Source organism: Coregonus clupeaformis, chromosome 16 (assembly GCF_020615455.1).
Source record: "Coregonus clupeaformis isolate EN_2021a chromosome 16, ASM2061545v1, whole genome shotgun sequence".
Taxonomy (NCBI): domain Eukaryota; kingdom Metazoa; phylum Chordata; class Actinopteri; order Salmoniformes; family Salmonidae; genus Coregonus; species Coregonus clupeaformis.
Window position 1 is genome coordinate 16,324,746 of NC_059207.1, and position 24,294 is coordinate 16,349,039.

General features: G+C 46.2%; 1 protein-coding gene across 4 annotated transcripts in view; it reads left to right on the forward strand.

The window, feature by feature from the left end:
• Positions 1-24,294, forward strand: part of LOC121584508 (rap guanine nucleotide exchange factor 1) — a 47,462-nt gene that overhangs the window by 2,167 nt on the left and 21,001 nt on the right. For 3 of the 4 annotated variants that reach the window (XM_041900418.2, XM_045225621.1, XM_045225622.1), the window contains exons 1-4: positions 14,503-15,502; positions 15,896-16,073; positions 20,256-20,792; positions 21,831-22,033. In XM_041900418.2, the coding sequence (XP_041756352.2) occupies positions 14,513-15,502; positions 15,896-16,073; positions 20,256-20,792; positions 21,831-22,033 (1,908 nt within the window). In that variant the 5' untranslated portion in view covers positions 14,503-14,512. Of the gene's footprint in view, positions 1-8,892; positions 9,039-9,276; positions 9,456-11,302; positions 11,460-11,832; positions 11,922-12,066; positions 12,223-14,273; positions 14,401-14,502; positions 15,503-15,895; positions 16,074-20,255; positions 20,793-21,830; positions 22,034-24,294 lie in introns of those variants that run through there. The other variant, XM_041900416.2, reaches the window with a different exon arrangement.

Here is a 24,294-nt window from a genome sequence, read left to right on the forward strand (position 1 = left end):
ACACAGATGGGGGGAATTAGATTTGCTGTACTGTTTTATTTTAAATGATGTCATTTTTATGTTTTGCAGGCTAAATGTTACCAGAGCCGGCAGATCAGTTTGGAACAGTCTGAGGCCCTATTGTATATGTGTTTTCTCTTGTAGCAATGATGCTTGATACTAGTCGTAGGCCTATTTCAGGCAGACACATCCTCCCACGGAGAGAAAACTATAGAGGCTATGTCTTTGTTGTGGCAGATTTTTTTACAATTTACCTTCATCTTCAGTATCCCTCCCACTAGTTCTCTGCAGTTCCTCTTGGTCAAGGGCCGTATCCACAAAGTGTCTCAGAGTAGGAGTGCTGATCTAGGACCTGTCCATACACTTATATTAATTATGAACTAAAGGCCAGATCAGAACGCCTACTCTGAGACGCTTTGTGGATATGGGTCCTGATAACCTCTGATGCATCATTATGCGTGACCTATATTTGTGGTTGTTTTGGGCTGAGACCTACTAACACAGTGAGAACACTGACTCAGTCATGCTAGACAGCAAATCTGACCTTCTTGCTTACAGCTGCGCTAGGGTCGGACAGCATTCCTGTGTATATTAAGACACCACGGAACCGGCGGAAGATATGGCTCGGAAAACATACCTCAATCCAGGGATGAGAAATGTGTTGTACTCCGAATTGTCCCATTATCCCAACTGTCACACTGAGAAGATTGAACGACTGCTATGTTTTCCTGATAACTGTCCTTTTCGTCCTCATGCTAGGTAGCAGAAGCCACAGCAGCCATTTTGGAATGGCAGTGTCAGCCAATCAGCTCCTTTGTTGTTCAACGCGACGTGCCATTCGATAATGGCTGCTGTTGCTACTGCAAGCAATTAAAAATAAAATAAAAATGCTTTATTGTCACATACACCACCAGATAGGTGCAGTGAAATGTGTTGTTTTACAGGGTCAGCCATAGTAGTACGGCACCCCTGGAGTAAATAAGGGTTAAGTGTCTTGCTCAATGGCACATCAACTTCCCCTTGTTGGCTCGGGTATTCGAACCAGCGATATTTTGGTTACTTGCCCAATACTCTAACCGCTGGCCCTACATCATGTCCTCCTCTCCCTCCCAGAACGGTCTAGATGTAGGGTCTAGCATGATGATGAATGCTAGAATAGCAGTTGTTAAAAACTAGCAGTCGTTCAATCTTCTTGGTGTAGGAAACGGAGGGCAGAGTATGCCGCCATCCACATCAACGGGGCTGTAGTGGAGCGGGTCGAGAGCGTCAAGTCTAAGGAATTAACATTGTCCACACACAGGAGGCTGAAAAGATTTGTCATGGGCCCTCAGATCCTCAAAACATTGACTGGCTGCATCACCGCTTGGTATGGCAACTGCATGGCATCTGACAGAGGCACTACAAAGGGAAGTGCGTGTGGCCCAGTACATCACTGGGGCCGAGCTCCCTGCCACCTAGGACCTCTATAATAGGCGGTGTCAGAGGAAGGCCCTAAAAATGGTTAAAGACTGCTAAATAGTTAACCAAATAGCTACCCAGACTATCGTCTATTTACACTAACTCTTTTGACTCATCACATACGCTGCTGCTACTGCTTATTATCTATCCTGTTGCCTAGTCACTTCACCCCTACCCATATGTACATATTTACGTCATTTACCTCGTACCCCCGCACATCTACTCGGTACTGGTACCTTGTGTATAAAGCCAAGTTATCGTTACTCATTGGGTATTTATTCCTTGTGTTCTTATCTTTCTATTATTTCTCTATTTTTCTCTCTGCATTGTTGGGATGGCCCCGTAAGTAAGCATTCCACTGTTAGTCTACACCTGTTGTTTATGAAGCATGTGACAAATCAAATTTGATTTGATTGATTGATTTGTGTAGCAGTTGGGATAATGGGACAATTCGGAGTACAACGCATTTCTCATATGTTTTTTTCCGAGCAATATCTGGCGCCGGCTCCACGGTGTCTTAATATACACAGGAATGCTGTCCGACCCTAGTGCAGCTGTAAGCAAGCGGGTCGGATCTGTTGGCTACCACCATGCCTGTTCTGGCCTTGCCTTTCTTTACAACCATGGTGGAGAACCACCCTTACACAGAGACCGAGCAAACAGGGGAGTGGTTACTGTACCCTCTTGCTCATGTAAATGTTATTCTCAAGCTAGCTGGACTGGCTGTTGCAGATGGATGCATAGCAGTCATACCATGTTGTTAAAAGTAGTTAGGAACAGTAATTCTCTATACTCAAAATAGTAATTGAAGAACTAACCCAAGTTCCAGTAGCATTGTGTTTTAGTTAAATTAGTTTTGAAATAGAAGAGGAAGTAATGAGTAGGAGGGGTACGTTCTAAAACAGGCTAAGTAGGCTAATGTCTAAATGTATCTGTTACAGGAAGGGAAATGGTTCAGCCCTAACAATGTTGAGGACTGATGCCTTGGCCATATATGCTAGGTTATCTTTTGGTTTAATAGTCAGGGTGCTTGATGACCTGAGAGCAAAGTGACCCTTTATAGCTTGTGGAGCAGTGGGACATGTCAAGGAAGTGGGTTTTATTGAGTGTTGCTGAGAGGAATAGCCTGTCATCCACAGTAGCCAGCTGTTAACACCACATTCAACAACACCAGACAGCTTCGGGCAAGGAGAGCAGTCAGAACACACACATATACACACAGGCTCCTTTTGGCATTTCAATGTCATGGTGTTGGTGTAAAGTAGGAGCAAAATGTTGTGTTATACAGAGGAGACCAAAACATTGGTCCTGAATTTGGCCATCTGCCTGTTCTGTTTAAGTTAACGCTGACATGAAGGCACCATTTTCTACTTCCTCTTTATTGTTGTGGTTTCTGCTGATTGTTCCCTAGTTATTTTTCTATTTTATCTTGACCTCATTTGTTGTTGAATGTCCATAGATGGATCAATTCTGTCGCTCACGATCAATGTATACATTTTCTTAGTAACTCAAGCACTGCTCAATTGTTTTTGTTTCTTACAACTCTGTGTATTAGCCTACTTGATGACAGGGTGTGCCGTAGATGTTGCTGGCAGTAGATGTGAGTAGCAAACATAGACCTTTTTGTATTGCTTCAATCCGTCTACACCGCTTAAATCAATGAGCAACTCAATGTTTAGGCTAGGTAAAATAGGGGGTGCTTATATTTGACCTGTTTCACACATGTGTAACCTGTACAAGTGTGTGGTGTGAAATGGAAATGTGTTTTTTGCATATCCCACTCCCCCTGAGACACCCTCAGAGAGTGGGGTCACGGCATGGGATCAGCCATTATTGACGGCTACCCTGGAGCAATTAGAGTTAAGTGCTCAAGGGCGGCTGGCCAGATAGTTAGGTCCGGCCAGCCAGATAGGTAGATCAGCCATTACTGACCGCGACCCTAGAGCAATTAGGGTTAAATAGGGTTAAGTGCTCAAGGGCTGATCGATAGACTTTTCATCTAGTCGGCTCAGGGATTCGAACTACCAACCTTTTGTTTACTGGCCCAACGTGCTAACCGCTAGGCTACCTGCCAGTGTATAAGCTGTTTATAAGTCTTGACTGAAATAATAGTGTACAGTTATTGCAGTGGGACTGGGAGTACAGTCTTTATTCACACCCACATTTGTGTCCCCCTGTCCTGATGATCACTCTTATTGCTGAATGGAGAAATGATATGACAGCAATAGATTTGATTGATTTCTTCTGGAGGCCTAGTGTGCATTAGCAAGGTTCACTGCGTTGTCCTCCTTTCCGCATGATGCCTGTCTACCATTGGACACGTGTGTCCGAACTCCGGTGAATGTAAGGCCGCTGCTGCTCAGGCAAGACTTGAGTTGAGCAGACAAGCTGTTGCCACGGGCGTCTCCAAGGGCAGACTGTTGCGGTGTGTGGTGTGCAGCACTCCACACCGTCTGTCCTCAGGTCTGCAACCTAGTTAGTCAGACAATGACTGGTTGTGACTCTATTCTGGAAACTCATTCATTTTGTTCACTGCTGGCAGCAGGCAGTCACAATCACAACAACCTGCCTGTTTTAGCGGAAGGGTGGCACATCCCCAGAGACTGATGGGCACAGCCAGGAATTCACAGCAAACAGTGGATGAGATGAGCAGTGAATGGACATCCAGACAGCATTCCTCCTCATTGACTCTATTGGCAGTGTTTCACCCCCAGTTGTGAAGCCTGCTGATCCTCTCTCTAAAGCCATTGACAGCTCCTATCCCTGGCAAGAGTCCCATGCTTCTGTACACAACGGAAGAGCAATAATTGGTGTTTGTTTATGTACTCAATATCCAGTTTCAACCCCCCTCTTTCAACCATTTTAAATGGGTATGCCAGCAGCATCAAGCTTTTGTTTTCAGTTTCTCTGCAAATCTTCACTACCTTGCAGAGAAGGGGAAATGGGCTGTATCCTGTATAGGCTACCTGAGGTGTTTTGAATGCTGTGCTGTGTACAACTAGTGCCTTCCGAATTAGCTTCACTAATGCATAATGTGGCTTAGCGCATTAAGCCCCTCTGTTCACTTTAGTTTTTAGTCAAATCATATTTCAGTTCTGTTTAATAGGCTGGTTTTATAGGGAAAGCTCACTTAAATTACAAACTTAGGCAACATACACTGAACAAAAATACAGTATAAATGCAACATGCAACAATTTAAAAGATTTTACTGAAAATCAGTCAATCTAAATAAATGTATTAGGCCCTAATCTACACATTTCCCATGACTGGGAATACAGATATGCATCTGTTGGTCACAGATACCTTTTTTAAAAGGTAGGGGCATGGATAAGAAAACCAGTCAGTATCTGGTGTGACCACCATTTGCCTCATGCAGCGTGACACATCTCCTTCGCATAGAGTTGATCAGGCTGTTGATTGTGGCCTGTGGAATGTCCCACTCCTCTTCAATGGCTGTGTGAAGTTGCTGGATATTGGCATCCCAAACATGCTCAATGGGTGACGTCTGGTGAGTATGCAGGCCATAGAAGAACGGTGACATTTTCAGCTTCCAGGAAATGTGTACAGAGCCTTGCGATATGGGGCTGTGCATTATCATGCTGAAACATGAGGTGATGGCGGCGGATGAATGGCACGACAATGGGCCTCAGGATCTCGTCACGGTATCTCTGTGCATTGAATAGCCATCGATAAAATGCAATTGTGTTTGTTGTCCGTTGCTTATGCCTGCCTGCCCATACCATAACCCCACCGCCACCATGGGGCAGTCTGTTCACCATGTTGACATCAGCAAACCGCTCGCCCACACGACGCCATACACTTGGTCTGCCATCTGTCCGGTACAGTTGAAACCGAGATTCATCTGTGAAGAGCACACTTCTCCAGCATGCCAGTGGCCATCGAAGGTGAGCATTTGCCCACTGAAGTCAGTTACGACGCCAAATTACAGTCAGGTGAGGATGACGAGCACGCAGGTGAGCTTCCCTGAGACGGTTTCTGACAGTTTGTGCAGAAATTCTTCGGTTGTGCAAACCCACAGTTTCATTAGCTGGTGGCTGGTCTCAGCGATCCCGCAGGTGAAGAAGCCGGATGTGGAGGTCCTGGGCTGGCACGGTTACACGTGGTCTGCGGTTGTGAGGCCGGTTGGACGCACTGCCAAATTCTCTAAAATGATGTTGGAGGCGGCTTATGGTAGAAAAATGAACATTAAATTCTCTGGCAACAGTTCTGGTTGACATTCCTGCAGTCAGCATGCCAATTGCACGATCCCTCAACTTGATACATCTGTGGCATTGTGTTGTGTGACAAAACTGCACATTTTTGAGTGTCCTTTTATTGTCCCCAGCACAAGGTGCACCTGTGTAATGATCATGCTGTTTAATCAACTTCTTGATATGCTACACCTGTCAGGTGGATGGATTATCTTGGTAAAGGAGAAATGCTCACTAACAGGGATGTAAAGAGATTTGTGGACCAAATCTGAGAGAAATATGTTTTTTTGTGTGTATGGACATTTTCGGGGATATTTTATTTCAGCTCATGAAATATGGGACCAACACTTTACATGTTACGTTTATATTTGGTCAGTGTATTTATTTCCTTACCTTGTTAGCAGTCTATGGAAAAGGAGAGACTATAATCCACATTTTTGGGTTTGTTTACGTAGCCACTGCCACAATCCGCTAACTGTAGTTAGCAACTTCCTTCAAACTGCACGCAGAGACATAAAAATGGTATCCACGAGTTCATCGGACTCTGGGGAAGTAGATAAATGGCTTCATTGCCATAACCCTGAAGTATCCCTTTAAGGTCAGCGGGCTAACAGTCTTGTGGCACACAGAAGTCCGGGTTGGCGGGTTTTGAACACAATCGGTCACACAGGCATGCACAGTGCAGCACCGCCTGCAGTCAACCCTTAGAGGGCCGTGATGGGAGCCAGATTGTTTGGAGATCATGAGAAAACATGTGGTACAGTAAATAAACTGCTAGTTGCCATAGCAGTGGTCTATCCAGCTTCTGGGGTGTTGGGGGTGTGGGGAATCGCTGCTCTCATAACAGTGAGCAAGACTGAGGGTACGCCTTTTGTCATGTAGTGTGTTAAGTCACCACTTAAACACTCGCTAATAAAGAGTCCCATGTGCAACACATCATTCCGCAGAAGGTTCTCTCATAAAGCTGATGTGTCCCAGCGCCTTTGTCTGTACAGGTTGCTAAATGATTCATTTGGGCCATGGCCTTGATGCAGTTGCCAATGAAAAACGGGCAGATTTATTTAATGTACTCTATTTTAGGTTTTATGGGTAACCATTATTTATCTACAGTTGAAGTACAGTACATGTTTTTTTTGTTTTTTATGAGGACAGATTACAATGCTCTCACTCATTATGCAGTTAAGGATAATACAGTGGGGAGAACAAGTATTTGATACACTGCCGATTTTTCAGGTTTTCCTACCTACAAAGCATGTAGAGGTCTGTAATTTTTATCATAGGTACACTTCAACTGCGAGAGACAAAATCCAGAAAATCACATTGTATGATTTTTAAGTAATTAATTTGCATTTTATTGCATGACATAAGGATTTGATACATCAGAAAAGCATCCAGAAAATCACATTGTATGATTTTTAAGTAATTAATTTGCATTTTATTGCATGACATAAGGATTTGATACATCAGAAAAGCAGAACTTAATATTTGGTACAGAAACCTTTGTTTGCAATTACAGAGATCATACGTTTCCTGTAGGTCTTGACCAGGTTTGCACACACTGCAGCAGGGATTTTGGCCCACTCCTCCATACAGACCTTCTCCAGATCCTTCAGGTTTCGGGGCTGTCGCTGGGCAATACGGACTTTCAGCTCCCTCCAAAGATTTCTATTGGGTTCAGGTCTGGAGACTGGCTAGGCCACTCCAGGACCATGAGATGCTTCTTAAGGAGCCACTCCTTAGTTGCCCTGGCTGTGTGTTTCGGGTCGTTGTCATGCTGGAAGACCCAGCCACGACCCATCTTCAATGCTCTTACTGAGGGAAGGAGGTTGTTGGCCAAGATCTCGCGATACATGGCCCCATCCATCCTCCCCTCAATACGGTGCAGTCGTCCTGTCCCCTTTGCAGAAAAGCATCCCCAAAGAATGATGTTTCCACCTCCATGCTTCACGGTTGGGATGGTGTTCTTGGGGTTGTACTCATCCTTCTTCTTCCTCCAAACATGGCGAGTGGAGTTTAGACCAAAAAAGCTATATTTTTGTCTCATCAGACCACATGACCTTCTCCCATTCCTCCTCTGGATCATCCAGATGGTCATTGGCAAACTTCAGACGGGCCTAGACATGCGCTGGCTTGAGCAGGGGGACCTTGCGTGCGCTGCAGGATTTTAATCCATGACGGCGTAGTGTGTTACTAATGGTTTTCTTTGAGACTGTGGTCCCAGCTCTCTTCAGGTCATTGACCAGGTCCTGCCGTGTAGTTCTGGGCTGATCCCTCACCTTCCTCATGATCATTGATGCCCCACGAGGTGAGATCTTGCATGGAGCCCCAGACCGAGGGTGATTGACCGTCATCTTGAACTTCTTCCATTTTCTAATAATTGCGCCAACAGTTGTTGCCTTCTCACCAAGCTGCTTGCCTATTGTCCTGTAGCCCATCCCAGCCTTGTGCAGGTCTACAATTTTATCCCTGATGTCCTTACTCAGTCTTGGCCATTGTGGAGAGGTTGGAGTCTGTTTGATTGAGTGTGTGGACAGGTGTCTTTTATACAGGTAACGAGTTCAAACAGGTGCAGTTAATACAGGTAATGAGTGGAGAACAGGAGGGCTTCTTAAAAACTAACAGGTCTGTGAGAGCCGGAATTCTTACTGGTTGGTAGGTGATCAAATACTTATGTCATGCAATAAAATGCAAATGAATGACTTAAAAATCATACAATGTGATTTTCTGGATTTTTGTTTTAGATTCCGTCTCTCACAGTTGAAGTGTACCTATGAAAAAAATTACAGACCTCTACATGCTTTGTAAGTAGGAAAACCTGCAAAATTGGCAGTGTATCAAATACTTGTTCTCCCCACTGTATGTGTAGTTTGTTGGTGAGGTAGGGCTATCTATCTCACTCTGACAAAAATGCACTTTTTAGGAACACTAATGCCCACATTATTTTTTACTAATTCAGAGGATCTCTTATATTGATTGTTCTTCAGAATTTACATGCTTATTATTTCTTATAGGCCTAAGTTCTGAACAAATGCAGTTGTGAGAGGTTGTGTTTAAGTATCAGCTATCATGTAACATTAAATGAAACTTCCATAGTTTGACGTGTGGTGTCTCCAAAAGTGACTTTCTATCTAGGGTTCTCTCAATTCACGCTCTCTGTAGATTATGAAGATTAGAGGTTCTTCTCTTAACTCTGCCTCTTTCTCTTTCCCATTCTCATCCGCAGACTCCCAACGCTCCCATTTGTCTTCCTTCACCATGAAGCTTATGGACAAGTTCCTCTCTCCCAAAATCAAAAGGACACCCTCAAAGAAAGTCAGTAAGCCGCCTTTAGAACATGGCGTCAAGACTGCGGAGAAATCTGCTAACAAGGTGTGTTTAATGTCTGTATTTCTCCCTCTACATAGGCCTCAAGCTTTTGCTGTGCCCATCTCATAAATTGCAATTAGTTGTTGATTTATATCCTACAAGAAACAGAGTGAGACTGTGAAGGCAGAGTGACAAACAAAGCCTCATATTATGCAATAATCACACGACCAAGATGCCATTAATGAAAGTAATGCCATGCCACCAAGTTCACGATTGCTCTCACGTTGGCTTACTTTTGCAGAGTCTGAGTCGGTTAGAGGAGCACGAGAAAGATGTGGTCAGTGCCTTGCGTTACTTCAAGACCATCATTGACAAGATGGCGGTGGACAAGAAGGTGCTGGAGATGTTACCAGGCTCTGCCAGTAAGGTCCTGGAGGCCGTCCTGCCTTTAGTCCAAGTCGACCCAAGGATCCAGCACAGGTGAGTCTGGCCCAGGAGATATACAGTGCATTCTGAAAGTATTCAGACCCCTTGACTTTTTCCACGTTTTGTTACGTTACAGCCTTATTCTAAAATTGATTAAATTGTTTTTTCCCCATCATCAATCTACACACAATACCACATAATGACAATGCAAAATCAAGTTTTTAGAAATTTTAGCAAATGTATTAAAAATTAAAAACGGAAATATCACATTTACATAAGTATTCAGACCCTTTACTCAGTACTTTGTTGAAGCACCTTTGGCAGCGATTACAGCCTTGAGTCTTTTTTGGTATGACACTACAAGCTTAGCACACCTGTATTTGGGAAGTTTCTCCCATTCTTCTCTGCAGATCCTCTCAAGCTCTGTCAGGTTGGATGGGGAGCGTCGCTGCACAGCTATTTTCAGGTCTCTCCAGAGATGTTAGATCGGGTTCAAGTCCGGGCTCTGGCTGGGCCACTCAAGGAAATTCAGAGACTTGTCCTGAAGCCACTCCTGCATTGTCTTGGCTGTGTGCTTAGGGTCGTTGTCTTGTTGGTAGGTGAACCTTCGCCCCAGTGTGAGTTCCTGAGCACTCTGGAGCAGGTTTTCATCAAGGGATCTCTCTGTACTTTGCTCCGTTCATCTTTCCCTCGATCCTGACTAGTCTCCCAGTCCCTGCCACTGAAAAACATCCCCACAGTATGATGCTGCCACCACCATTCTTCACCGTAGGGATGGTGCCAGGTTTCTTCAGACGTGACGCTTGGCGTTTAGGCCAAAGAGTTAAATCTTGGTTTCATCAGACAAGAGAATCTTGTTTCTCATGGTCTGAGAGTCCTTTAGGTGCCTTTTGGCAAACTCCAAGCGGGCTGTCATGCCTTTTACTGAGGAGTGACTTTCGTCTGACCACTACCATAAAGGCCTGATTGATGGTGCTGCAGAGATGGTTGGCCTTCTGGAAGGTTCTTCCATCTCCACAGAGGAACTCTGGAGCTCTGTCAGAGTGACCATCGGGTTCTTGGTCACCTCCCTGACCAAGGCCCTTCTCCCCGATTGCTCAGTTTGGCCGGGCGGCCAGCTCTAGGAAGAGTCTTGGTGGATCCAAACTTCTTCCATTTAAGAATGATGGAGGCCACTGTGTTCTTGGGGACCTTCAATCCTGCAGACATTTTTTGGTACCCTTCCCCAGATCTGTGCCTCGATGCAATCCTGTCTCAGAGCTCTAGAGACAATTCCTTTGACCTCATGGCTTGGTTTTTGCTCTAACATGCACTGTCAATTGTGGGACCTTATATAGACAGGTGTGTGCCTTTCCAAATCATGTCCAATCAATTGAATTTACCACAGGTGGACTCCAATCAAGTTGTAGAAACATCTCAAGGATGATCAATGGAAACAGGATGCACCTGAGCTCAATTTCGAGTCTCATAGCAAAGGGTCTGAATACTTATGTAAACAGGGTATTTCTGTTTTTATTTTTAATACATTTGCAAAAATGTCTAAAAACAAATGTTTTTGCTTTGTCATTATAGGGTATTGTGTGTAGATTGATGGGATTTTTCTTTTTTTAATCCATTTTAGAAGAAGGCTGTAACGTAACAAAATGTGGAAAAAGGGAAGGGGTCTGAATACTCTCCGAATGCACTGTATCTGGAGCTTGCTGGCCCATTGAGGGTTTTTAGACAACGCTTCAACTGTCACGAGATGAGGTCCAGCCAAATGTAATTTAAGGTTGCTGATTATATTAGTTTTAAGGTTGAAATGATAAAGGAACCTTCAAAGACTGATACAGAATCGCCAACCAACCATGGAGTGTTTTTGTCAGTCTGTTAGCCTCATCTTTCCTCTTGGGTGTTCACAGCTCAGCGGTGTCCTCCTGTCTGAACCGTGTGTACCAGAGTCTGGGCAATCTCATCCGTTGGTCTGACCAAGTCATGCTGGAGGGGGTCAACCTGGAAGATAAAGAAACCATCGTTACCGTCACCACTGTGATCAAGGCAGTGCTTGACGGTGTTAAGGTAACGTTAGCATACCAGACCGTCACCACTGTGATCAAGGCAGTGCTTGATGGTGTTAAGGTAACGTTAGCTTACCAGACCGTCACCACTGTGATCAAGGCAGTGCTTGACGGTGTTAAGGTAATGTTAGCATACCAGACCGTCACCACTGTGATCAAGGCAGTGCTCGGCGGTGTTAAGGTAACGTTAGCATACCAGAAAACAAGTAAACATGAAATGTGAGACGTCACAAAGGATGTGTACCATTTAATGCACCTTATGTTTTTTGGGGAAACAGTAGCTAGCCGAGTACTTAGTACTCTGGGTAAGAGATGGTGAAAATGGCTGTGAAGTTGGCTAGCATTTATTAACTGCACACGGTGATTGTCCACAGGAGCTGGTGAAACTGACCATAGAGAAACAGGAGCATCCTTCCCCCACGTCTCCTGTCAAACCAGTGCCACCGGCCACCCCACCCGAGAGGTGAGTGAGCCACGGAGGACATCAATACACTCCTCCACTAACCTCATTCTCTCATATATATGTACTGAACATATCAGATACTTGTGATTTGATGGTAATTGTACAAGATGTAAACAACATCAGTAAACAACTTCCATACCCACAGTGCTGCCGACCCGCCTGCCAATGAGAAAGAGAGTCTGGACAAGAGCTCAGCCACGGCCCAATCTACGGAAGTCCTGACTGAACCCACTGGAGAGGAGGAAGAGGTGGTTGCCCCGCCAAAACCCCCTCTCCCTGGTCTCAAGATGGCTGAACACAAGTAAGAGCTCATTTCATGGAGATAGTGTCAGTTTCATAGCTTCAATACAATACAGTAGTTCATCAATGGAGCCCCCCTCTATCACTGGCCCAGACATGTCAATAAGTCGCTTCAGGCAAGTCCAAGTCAAGTCTCAAGTATCTCTCCTCTCTTTCTTCAGATGGCACAATGTTAAATGGCACAGAGTCAGAGCTGCATATCAATATCATGATCCACGCAGGACACCATTGCATTCAGACTTAATAAACTGCTTCGGAATGGGAAAAGTTAACCCTTCATAAGATCATATTTTCATTGACTGCTCTCAGTCACAGCACAAGTCAGGGTCAAGTCTGAACTGAAGTAAATGCAGTAGCCAAGTCGCAAATCACTGTTTAGCCACTGACTCAAGTCCCCAACTCTGTATACATTTACATTTACATCATTTAGCAGACGCTCTTATCCAGAGCGACTTACAAATTGACAAACAGGATGAGCCACAACATGGGAGGCAGGGAGGCCGCAAAGCATGATGGGACAACAAGAGTGTGGGACATTAATATCTGCCCGAGTATTACTCCAACAACATTACCTTGAACATTCATCAACCTACTCAATTAGAATGAGGAGGGAACTTTAAACAAATCCATACCGCTGCTGTACTAGTATACTTGTTAGGCCTGCCAATAGCGCAGCACACAGCTCTGTTGAAGCCTTAGCCCACACCAATTTATCAACAAAAGAAACGCTCATTGTATACCACTCATCACGTTGAATGTCCTTGGATTACAGGCCAATGTGCTTGCCGCTTGTCTCTTTACAAGAAGACAGAAGTACAGTAGCTGGGAAACAGTGTGTTATAAGTAGTCTTGATTCTTTAGAAAGCTTTAATGTCTTTGAAGGGTGTAATAAAGGGAGGTGTCAGAAATTAGACTTCCTCTGGTGAGAGAACTGTCACGGCACCGTCTCTGAGGCGCTTTTCTTTTGGGAGAAACTGGGCTCGGCAGAGGCTTGCGAGTTTACAGCCAGAGAATGACGACAAGGAATGGAAATGGACCAGATTCCAGAGCCCACCACAAACACACTGGAAAGCAGCACATCCAGACACTTATAAATTCTAAAAGGCTCTCTGTCTTTCCTTGTGCTCCGAACAGTAGCTCTCTGAATTTTACCTTGCCAGCAGCAGGAGCGGGTAGCTCTCTGAATTTCACCTTGCCAGCAGCAGTTGCGGGTAGCTCTCTGAATTTCACCTTGCCAGCAGCAGTTGCAGGTAGCTCTCTGAATTTCACCTGGCCAGCAGCAGGTGCGGGTAGCTCTCTGAATTTCACCTTGCCAGCAGCAGTTGCGGGTAGCTCTCTGAATTTCACCTTGCCAGCAGCAGGTGCGGGTAGCTCTCTGAATTTCACCTTGCCAGCAGCAGGTGCGGGTAGCGCTCTGAATTTCACCTTGCCAGCAGCAGGTGCGGGTAGCTATCGGCAGCAGTCTGTGTGTCTTACGCAAGGGCACACTGCAGATTTTGTCCTTGTTCTATTTTTGTCTTAATTATTATTATTTTTTCTCTTCCCTGGGGGCTTTCCTTGCCCCCCTCACCCCCACCCTACTCCCTAAATGGCAGAGAGGATATCCTCCACCTCCTCACCACCACGGCTGCCTGCCCTGCACATTCCATCTTGTCATTGGGCCATCTGTGTGCACTGCGGTGTGGAAACAGTTAAGTAGCTGCTGCTCTCTCCACCGCTATCTGTTTGTGGAGGGGGAAAAAGCAGCCAGGCAGTGACCCGTGCACTACACGTTTTTCCATAGTGATGCTACTTCAGAAGGCTCTCGGAAAGTGTCAGATATTGTATATTATCTCTCAACCCACCCAGGCCAGTGTCAGTGCAGTATTTTCCTTCACCAGACATACTACACAGTACATACTACACAGGACACACAGAAGAAGTGGATCAGTCAGTGTACTGCGGCTAGGACTGCATGCTTGGCTTTTGGAATACTTGGCATTGATGGACATTGAACACTGGACATTGTACCCTGCCTCATTTAAATGATGTCCCCTTCTTCTCCCCCTCCAGTCCTCCTGCTCTCCCTCCAAAGAAGCGCCAGTCTGCCCCCTCCCCCACCCGGGTGGCAGTAGTGGCCCCCATGAGCCGCGCCACCAGTGGCTCCAGTCTTCCCATGGGCATCGGCCTCCACAAACAGGTACAGTGGCTCCAGTCTTCCCATGGGCATCGGCCTCCACAAACAGGTACAGTGGCTCCAGACTTCCATGGGCATCGGCCTCCACAAACAGGTACAGTGGCTCCAGACTTCCATGGACATCGGCCTCCACAAACAGGTACAGTGGCTCCAGTCCTCCCATGGGTATCGGCCTCCACAAACAGGTACAGTGGCTCCAGTCCTCCCATGGGTTTCGGCCTCCACAAACCGGTACAGTGGCTCCAGTCCTCCCATGGCTGTCGGCCTCCACAAACAGGTACAGTGGCTCCAGTCCTCCCATGGCTGTCGGCCTCCACAAACAGGTACAGTGGCTCCAGTCCTCCCATGGCTGTCGGCCTCCACAAACAGGTACAGTGGCTCCAGTCCTCCCATGGCTGTCGGCCTCCACAAACAGGTACAGTGGCTCCAGTCCTCCCATGGCTGTCGGCCTCCACAAACAGGTACAGTGGCTCCAGTCCTCCCATGGCTGTCGGCCTCCACAAACAGGTACAGTGGCTCCAGTCCTCCCATGGCTGTCGGCCTCCACAAACAGGTACAGTGGCTCCAGTCCTCCCATGGCTGTCGGCCTCCACAAACAGGTACAGTGGCTCCAGTCCTCCCATGGGTTTCGGCCTCCACAAACCGGTACAGTGGCTCCAGTCCTCCCATGGCTGTCGGCCTCCACAAACAGGTACAGTGGCTCCAGTCCTCCCATGGCTGTCGGCCTCCACAAACAGGTACAGTGGCTCCAGTCCTCCCATGGCTGTCGGCCTCCACAAACAGGTACAGTGGCTCCAGTCCTCCCATGGCTGTCGGCCTCCACAAACAGGTACAGTGGCTCCAGTCCTCCCATGGCTGTCGGCCTCCACAAACAGGTACAGTGGCTCCAGTCCTCCCATGGCTGTCGGCCTCCACAAACAGGTACAGTGGCTCCAGTCCTCCCATGGCTGTCGGCCTCCACAAACCGGTACAGTGGCTCCAGTCCTCCCATGGCTGTCGGCCTCCACAAACCGGTACAGTGGCTCCAGTCCTCCCATGGCTGTCGGCCTCCACAAACAGGTACAGTGGCTCCAGTCCTCCCATGGCTGTCGGCCTCCACAAACAGGTACAGTGGCTCCAGTCCTCCCATGGGCATCAGCCTCCACAAACAGGTACAGTGGCTCCAGTCCTCCCATGGGCATCAGCCTCCACAAACAGGTACAGTGGCTCCAGTCCTCCCATGGGCATCAGCCTCCACAAACAGGTACATTGGCTCCAGGAAGGAGCAGCTGCACACACACGCTGGGGCTGTGTCAGTAATGGCACCATATTCAATATAGTGCACTACTTTTGACCAGGCCCCATAGGGAATAAGGTGCCATTTTGGATTGTGCTATGTTTTACACCGTCGTGAGACATATATCAGCCATTTCTTGCACTCTTTCTTTTTTGGGGGCTATTATGTATTTTTCAACAAATGCTAATAAAACGGGTCTGGTCACCGCTCTCTGGTTGGCAGGAGTACGAGGTGGATGCGCTGCAGCGGCGCTTCTCTGGGGGCAGCCATTACTACGGAGGGGAGTCGCCGCGCCTATCCCCCTGCAATAGCATGGGCAAGCTGAGCAAGTCCGACGAGCAGCTGTCCTGGACAGTGGACAGTGGGCAGTGCTCACGCAACACCAGCAGTGAGACTCTGGGTGAGAGCCTGACACACACAGACTACGGTTGGGCATGAGTACTCAAACGGACGTCAAAGCTCGATCTTTAACCAGAGATCAATTTATTTCCTTCAAATACTGTACAACTATTTGGTGGAAGGTGCTTTGTGGCTGCCCGGGCAAGTAAAATGTTGTCTTTAAGACAACGTTAATTTGCTTTGACTCGTGTTCCATTTGTACATGTGCATTTCGTGTCTCATTCACTCAATTGCATTCCAACCGCTCCCTCCACACATGCGTGCTGAGTGCGCACACAAGCTCCCGCTAGGCCTATTGAAATACAGTGGGGGAAAAAAGTATTTAGTCAGCCACCAATTGTGCAAGTTCTCCCACTTCAAAAGATGAGAGAGGCCTGTAATTTTCATCATAGGTACACGTCAACTATGACAGACAAATTGAGGAAAAAAATTCCAGAAAATCACATTGTAGGATTTTTAATGAATTTATTTGCAAATTATGGTGGAAAATAAGTATTTGGTCAATAACAAAAGTTTCTCAATACTTTGTTATATACCCTTTGTTGGCAATGACACAGGTCAAACGTTTTCTGTAAGTCTTCACAAGGTTTTCACACACTGTTGCTGGTATTTTGGCCTATTCCTCCATGCAGATCTCCTCTAGAGCGGTGATGTTTTGGGGCTGTCGCTGGGCAACACAGACTTTCAACTCCCTCCAAAGATTTTCTATGGGGTTGAGATCTGGAGACTGGCTAGGCCACTCCAGGACCTTGAAATGCTTCTTACAAAGCCACTCCTTCGTTGCCCGGGCGGTGTGTTTGGGATCATTGTCATGCTGAAAGACCCAGCCACGTTTCATCTTCATGTATGGGTGGTCCTCTGTAGCTCAGCTGGTAGAGCACGGCGCTTGTAACGCCAAGGTAGTGGGTTCGATCCCCGGGACCACCCATACACAAAAATGTATGCACGCATGACTGTAAGTCGCTTTGGATAAAAGCGTCTGCTAAATGGCATATTATTACATATTATATTATTATCTTCAATGCCCTTGCTGATGGAAGGAGGTTTTCACTCAAAATCTCACGATACATGGCCCCATTCATTCTTTCCTTTACACGGATCAGTCGTCTTGGTCCCTTTGCAGAAAAACAGCCCCAAAGCATGATGTTTCCACCCCCATGCTTCACAGTAGGTATGGTGTTCTTTGCCTGGCTGCTTTTTCCCCCTCCACAAACAGATAGCGGTGGAGAGAGCAGCAGCTACTTAACTGTTTCCACACCGCAGTGCACACAGATGGCCCAATGACAAGATGGAATGTGCAGGGCAGGCAGCCGTGGTGGTGAGGAGGTGGAGGATATCCTCTCTGCCATTTAGGGAGTAGGGTGGGGGTGAGGGGGGCAAGGAAAGCCCCCAGGGAAGAGAAAAAATAATAATAATTAAGACAAAAATAGAACAAGGACAAAATCTGCAGTGTGCCCTTGCGTAAGACACACAGACTGCTGCCGATAGCTACCCGCACCTGCTGCTGGCAAGGTGAAATTCAGAGCGCTACCCGCACCTGCTGCTGGCAAGGTGAAATTCAGAGAGCTACCCGCACCTGCTGCTGGCAAGGTGAAATTCAGAGAGCTACCCGCAACTGCTGCTGGCAAGGTGAAATTCAGAGAGCTACTCGCACCTGCTGCTGGCCAGGTGAAATTCAGAGAGCTACCTGCAACTGCTGCTGGCAAGGTGAAATTCAGAGAGCTACCCGCAACTGCTGCTGGCAAGGTGAAATTCAGAGAGCTACCCGCTCCTGCTGCTGGCAAGGTAAAATTCAGAGAGCTACTGTTCGGAGCACAAGGAAAGACAGAGAGCCTTTTAGAATTTATAAGTGTCTGGATGTGCTGCTTTCCAGTGTGTTTGTGGTGGGCTCTGGAATCTGGTCCATTTCCATTCCTTGTCGTCATTCTCTGGCTGTAAACTTGTATGTCTTCCATTTCCTAATAATTGCTCCCACAGTTGATTTCTTCAAACCAAGCTGCTTACCTATTGCAGATTCAGTCTTCCCAGCCTGGTGCAGGTCTACAATTTTGTTTCTGGTGTCCTTTGACAGCTCTTTGGTCTTGGCCATAGTGGAGTTTGGAGTGTGACTGTTTGAGGTTGTGGACAGGTGTCTTTTATACTGATAACAAGTTCAAACAGGTGCCATTAATACAGGTAACGAGTGGAGGACAGAGGAGCCTCTTAAAGAAGAAGTTACAGGTCTGTGAGAGCCAGAAATCTTGCTTGTTTGTAGGTGACCAAATACTTATTTTCCACCATAATTTGCTAATAAATTCATTAAAAATCCTACAATGTGATTTTCTGGAATTTCTTTCCTCAATTTGTCTGTCATAGTTGACGTGTACCTATGATGAAAATTACAGGCCTCTCTCATCTTTTTAAGTGGGAGAACTTGCACAATTGGTGGCTGACTAAATATTTTTTTCCCCCACTGTAAATGCCTATAAAAAATATATCTAACTGATGGGTTACATAATCTACATTCCTTGCCAAATGATGACAGTTTCATCACAAATCCAAAATGAACTGGTTGATTGAAGTAGGAAAATATGTGTTCTAACACCGAGCTACAGTTTTTGAATAATTGCGTCGTGTCTATTTTACGCTTAAGCTACTTTGCGAACTGCTAATGCCATTTAGAGTTGGTTAGCCTAGACTATAACCCCCCTAAACATAGACAGGTTCCACACTGACAATATGCAAAAACATTAGTTTGATAAAGAGCGTATTTTCATCAGAATCATTAAGCATATGCCTACTCACCAAACAGATTTCGTGGCCGTAATTCATCACATGCAGTGTTCAATGTGGAATTGTTCATTTTGAAAATTCCAAAGAAGAGGCAGAATAAACTAAATCGAACGTCTGTATATCGAAAAGAAGACAAATGTTGGTTTGTAACCCAGATTTATTTTCTTCTTTCAACTCAACCAAATTGAGCCCCGTTTCAAATGTCACTCTGAGAATACTGTAACTGCTCCAGGCATGAGATGCTCATCACTTCAAACTGGTAACTTTATTCATTTGGAAAAATAGTCTGTTTCTATTTTATTCTGTTAGATTACGTCATGTTTTTTAAAACTATAAAATAGGTGTGTCTTGACTGTGATAAGGGCTCTGGAAATAAGAGCGTCTGTCTGCTAAATTAACAAAACAAGGCTATGCCATTGCACAGCCATAGGTTTCTACAAGCAAGCGCCACTGCTGAGGTTACAGCCTTTTTGAAGATTGTGTTCCACGATATAATACAATAACAAGTTGATATTACGGTTTCAATAAATTAATCTTACATGGCACTTGCTTTTTTATTGAGGCAATTAGGATTTGTTATCTGTTATGGTTATGATAAATTACGCTTTGTTGTGATCTTATGACATATAGATAAATGCACAAAAAAACATCCAGTGCGGGCCTTGTGTTGTAATTTTTAGTACTCGAACAGTCAAAACATTTCAAATGCCCATCCCTAACACAGACACACATGAAACTCACACACAACACAAACACATATGAGTTACATGTTCCTGCACTGGCTTCACAGAGGCCTGGTTCGAGAGGAGCCACTATGATCCCAGCAGGAGAGGCCTGTCTCTTTGATTAGGAGCACCGCTGTCACCACGGGATCACCATAGGTTGTCTTGATGTGGCAGCCACAGTGTGTGGAAACAAGCCTGCTGCTGATGCGTGTAATGAGTCGACACACGCAGGCAGGAGCTTCCTGTTCCTGCCACCTCCAACAGCACAGAGCTTTGCTTACGAGCTGTGACCACCATCCTGTGAGCAAAGAGACAAGACTTCACAGAGGCTGCATCTCAATAGTCTTTTAAGCGGCCTCCTCTCCTTCATCTGCATCAGTCTTGAAACAGGATAGCAGGGAGGAGAGCAATATGGTGGATGCCTACTGGGAATTTGTTGAGGAGAGGAAGCCATGCGACGGTATTGAGATGCAGCCTCAAAAAGTCTAAGCTGTAATCCCAATTCCCCCCCAATTAAAATAGATTCTGCCAATGTGTTTGTTGTGCTCCTGTTGTTCAGAGTGGGTTTTGTAGAGAAAAGTGCCCTTTATGCCAAAGTGACAGTGTGGCTTTGTTTTCAATGCTCTGTGTGGTGACTCACCTGTCCCCCCCTGTCTCTTTCTCTCTCCCCCTACTCCCCTCCACAGACACCACAGACCACTACGACCCGGACTACGACTTCCTGCACCAGGACCTGTCCAGCCTGGAGCACATGACTCCTGTGCCGGTGGGGGGGTGCCTCAGCCCCCTGCCCGAGTTCCACAGTGAGTCTTCCTCCCCCTGCCCTGGCCCCGGCCCGCCGCTGGCACAGCCCCACTTCAGCCTCCCCTCCCCCCAGCCGTCCTTCCAGGGCTCCTCCGTGTCCCCCCTCTACTCCCGCATGACTCCCGCCCCGCCACCCCCTGCCCTGCCGGAAAAGAAGCGGCGAGGTGGCGCCTGCTCGGGCTTTTCCGACAGCTCCTACTCGGGCTCCTCCTGGCGCGTCTCCTTTGAGCGCCACCCATCCCAGTACGACAACCTCATGGAGGAGGACCTACCGCCTGTGCCCCCCTTCCCCCTGTTCACGTCCAACATCTCGCCCCTGTGCAATGCCGCCGGGGGGTTTGTGTCCGAGTTCAGCGCCAGCGAGACGACAGACGTACCTCAGAGTCCACCGCCACTCCCCGAGAAGAAGAGCCGTCACAGTGAGTATCTGATGTCAGGGGGAGAGAGAGAGGATTCATAAAAAGCCTTATACAAACTCTACTGTTACCAGGGTTTAGAAACTTAGGGTTTTCAAATTCAAGCTCCAAATATCAATCAAATTCAATCAAATGTATTTATAAAGCCCTTTTTACATCAGCAGATGTCACAAAGTGCTATACAGAAACCCAGCCTAAAACCCCAAACAGCAAGCAATGCAGATGTAGAGGCACAGCGGACTAGGCCCCTTAGGTATGTCTGTAAAGCACATGGAGGCCTACTGCTGTGCTAGAATGATAAAACCACAGAATTAAATAGAACTGGCCCTGTGCGTGTGTGGTGGGTGTGGGTGTGTGCACACTGATGGCAGGGCTCCTAGCTGTGGACACACAGACACACACACATGGAGGCCTGGAGGTTTCACTTATGCCAGCCCTGTGAGCTCACATGAAATAATGCCTTTGTTGATGGAATATGTCAGTGAAAAGAGGAGTGGCCGTGCAGGAAATGAGCTTGTGCTGAATGTCCCTCTCAGGGGATGGGTGGCCATAACTATGTAGTAATCAGCACATTCGATATGTTCAGTAGCTTTATAAAGAGCTTAAAGCCAGGACCAGCAGGTTTGGCTGCACTTGTGCCTCCCCTGGCCTGTTTATTTAGATTTCCAACAGCTGAGCACTGTTCTAATGACTAAATGGTCAGGGTTTCTACAGGGCTAGCATTGTCATCTCCCCCAAAATACGATTTTCTTGTTTTAAAATTGTATTTTATACACACCGTGACCATTGTTCATTCAACATTCATTTTTTACAATGTTATAATTTACAGGATTGGAAGTGAAGTGCTCCGTTTAAACCAAAGTTTGACATGTAGATTAAAAACCGCTCCTCATCTAAGCACCATAACAATGTTTTATACTGTTTGGGATACTCTGAAGAACACTGTCATTATCATCTGCAAGCGCATTGTCATTGTAATATGCCCTGATTTTTGGGGGGTCTGTGTCTGTGTGTGCATATGCGTACTTCTCACCCACACAGTACTGAAGTACATGCAGTTTGTGGAGGACTACTCGGAGCCCCAGCCCTCGGTTTTCTACCAGATGCCGCAGAGCGAGAGCATCTATGAGCAACGCAACAAGCGCTTCCAGGAAGTATATGGCTTCAACGACTCGTTTAGCAGCAGCGACTCTGTTCACGAGCCCCTCCCACCCCCGGCACTGCCACCCAAACAGAGGCAGCTGGTAAGCTACAGCCCCTCACCTCACACACTGAAGACACCCTGAGGCCTCACACTCACCAGTGTTACAGCATACAGTACACCAGCCCATCCACACATCCTGTTCACCCACATCCATGGATTTTGGCCCAATACATATACATTTCAGGAAACTAATTTTCTTATCATATATTGCACCAAGTGTGTAGGATTGAGTGGTGAGTGAGTCCATTATGTTTTAGCCCATCCAATAACAATAGATGAAGAAAAGCAGGGTGTTGAAAGTCCTGAACATCCAAATGACAAGCAGACTCTAGTGGTAACACATCTCCAAACCCTACTTCAATACAGAGGAAAAAAAGATGTTTTATTGTCACATACACCAGATAGGTGCAGTGAAATGTGTTGCTTTACAGGATCAGCCATAGTAGTACGGCGCCCCTGGAGCAAACTAGTGCACTTTAGCCGATTTATCACCTTGTCGGCTCGGGTATTCGAACCAGCGACCTTTCGGTTACTGGCCCAACGCTCTAACCGGTAGGCTACCTTCTGCATCAGAAAAAAAAAACATATTTAACAACAAATACAATCAGTGCAATGGTACAAATTACTACAATTTCTCAGTCACATGTTTTTTTTACCCCGATGGCAGAAGACGATTGTCCTTTTGTACAGACTTGTCCTCCATGATGTCTCATCTTACATCCCACCACAGTACTTAACTTTGTTTTCATCAGTTTGGCCATTGTTATGTTTATTTCAGGCCTCTGCAAGGCTGTAGAAGTTCACTTCCCAGATTAAAGTCAATGCCATAATCTCCCTACCAGACATTCATGGTTGGAAAAAGTAATTTGCTCTGCCAGAATAAAAAATATGAATCCGATATAAATGAGTCAATCTATGCTCAAGGTTTATCCATGATTACGGATATTTTTAAACATATCTAAAGCTGATCAAAATGTGAGAAACGAAAATGTAACATTTTTTCCTGATATTTGGCCTTGTGCATTACTGCATGCCAAGTTCATATTGGATGAGGATTAAGACGAATCACAGAATCCTCTGGGGAGCAGGGAAATAAACAAGGATTGGTTTGAACTTAAGCTATAGATATAGGCAGGGGTGCAACTTTGGTTTTAGAAGTGGGGGGACAAAAATAAAAATTGTATCCAGTCTGATAAACACTCCAAACAGCCTACCCGACCACTCGGAGGCGTCTGCATGGTCCTAAAGCACACCGTTGCCTCGTTCTGTATCACATTCCAATGATAAAACTGGGGGGGGTTGCGCCCCTGGATGTAGGGAGGGAGAGAAAAGGGTGTTTGTGTTTCTGTGCTGGCTGTTGTTAACAGTCATGTCCACATTGTGTACAGTCGTGGTCAAAAGTTTTGAGAATGACACAAGTATTGGTCTTCACAAAGTTTGCTGCTTCAGTGTTTTTAGATATTTTTGTCAGATGTTACTATGGTATACTGAAGTATAATTACAAGCATTCCAAAAGTGTCAAAGGCTTTTATTGACAATTACATTACGTTTATGCAAAGAGTCAATATTTGCAGTGTTGACCCTTCTTTTTCAAGACCTCTGCAATCCGCCCTGGCATGCTGTCAATTAACTTCTGGGCCACATCCTGACTGATGGCAGCCCATTCTTGCATAATCAATGATTGGAGTTTGTCAGAATTTGTGGGTTTTTGTTTGTCCACCTGCCTCTTGAGGATTGACCACAAGTTCTCAATGGGTTTAAGGTCTGGGGAGTTTCCTGGCCATGGACCCAAAATGTCGATGTTTTGTTCCCCGAGCCACTTAGTTGTCACTTTTGCCTTATGGCAAGGTGCTCCATCATGCTGGAAAAGGCATTGGTTGTCACCAAACTGTTCTTGGATGGTTGGGAGAAGTTTCTCTCAGAGGATGTGTTGGTACCATTCTTTATTCATGGCTGTGTTCTTAGGCAAAATTGTGAGTGAGCCTACTCCTTTGGCTGAGAACAACACCATGTTGGCATGACACAGGACTGATGGTAGCGCTCACCTTGTCTTCTCCGGACAAGCTTTTTCCCGGATGCACCAAACAATCTGAAAGGGGATTCATCAGAGAAAATGACTTTACCCCAGTCCTCAGCAGTCCAATCCCTGTACCTTTTGCAGAATATCAGTCTGTCCCTGATGTTTTTCCTGGAGAGAAGTGGCTTCCTCGCTGCCCTTCTTGACACCAGGCCATCTTCCAAAAGTCTTCGCCTCACTGTGCGTGCAGATGCACTCACACCTGCCTGCTGCCATTCCTGAGC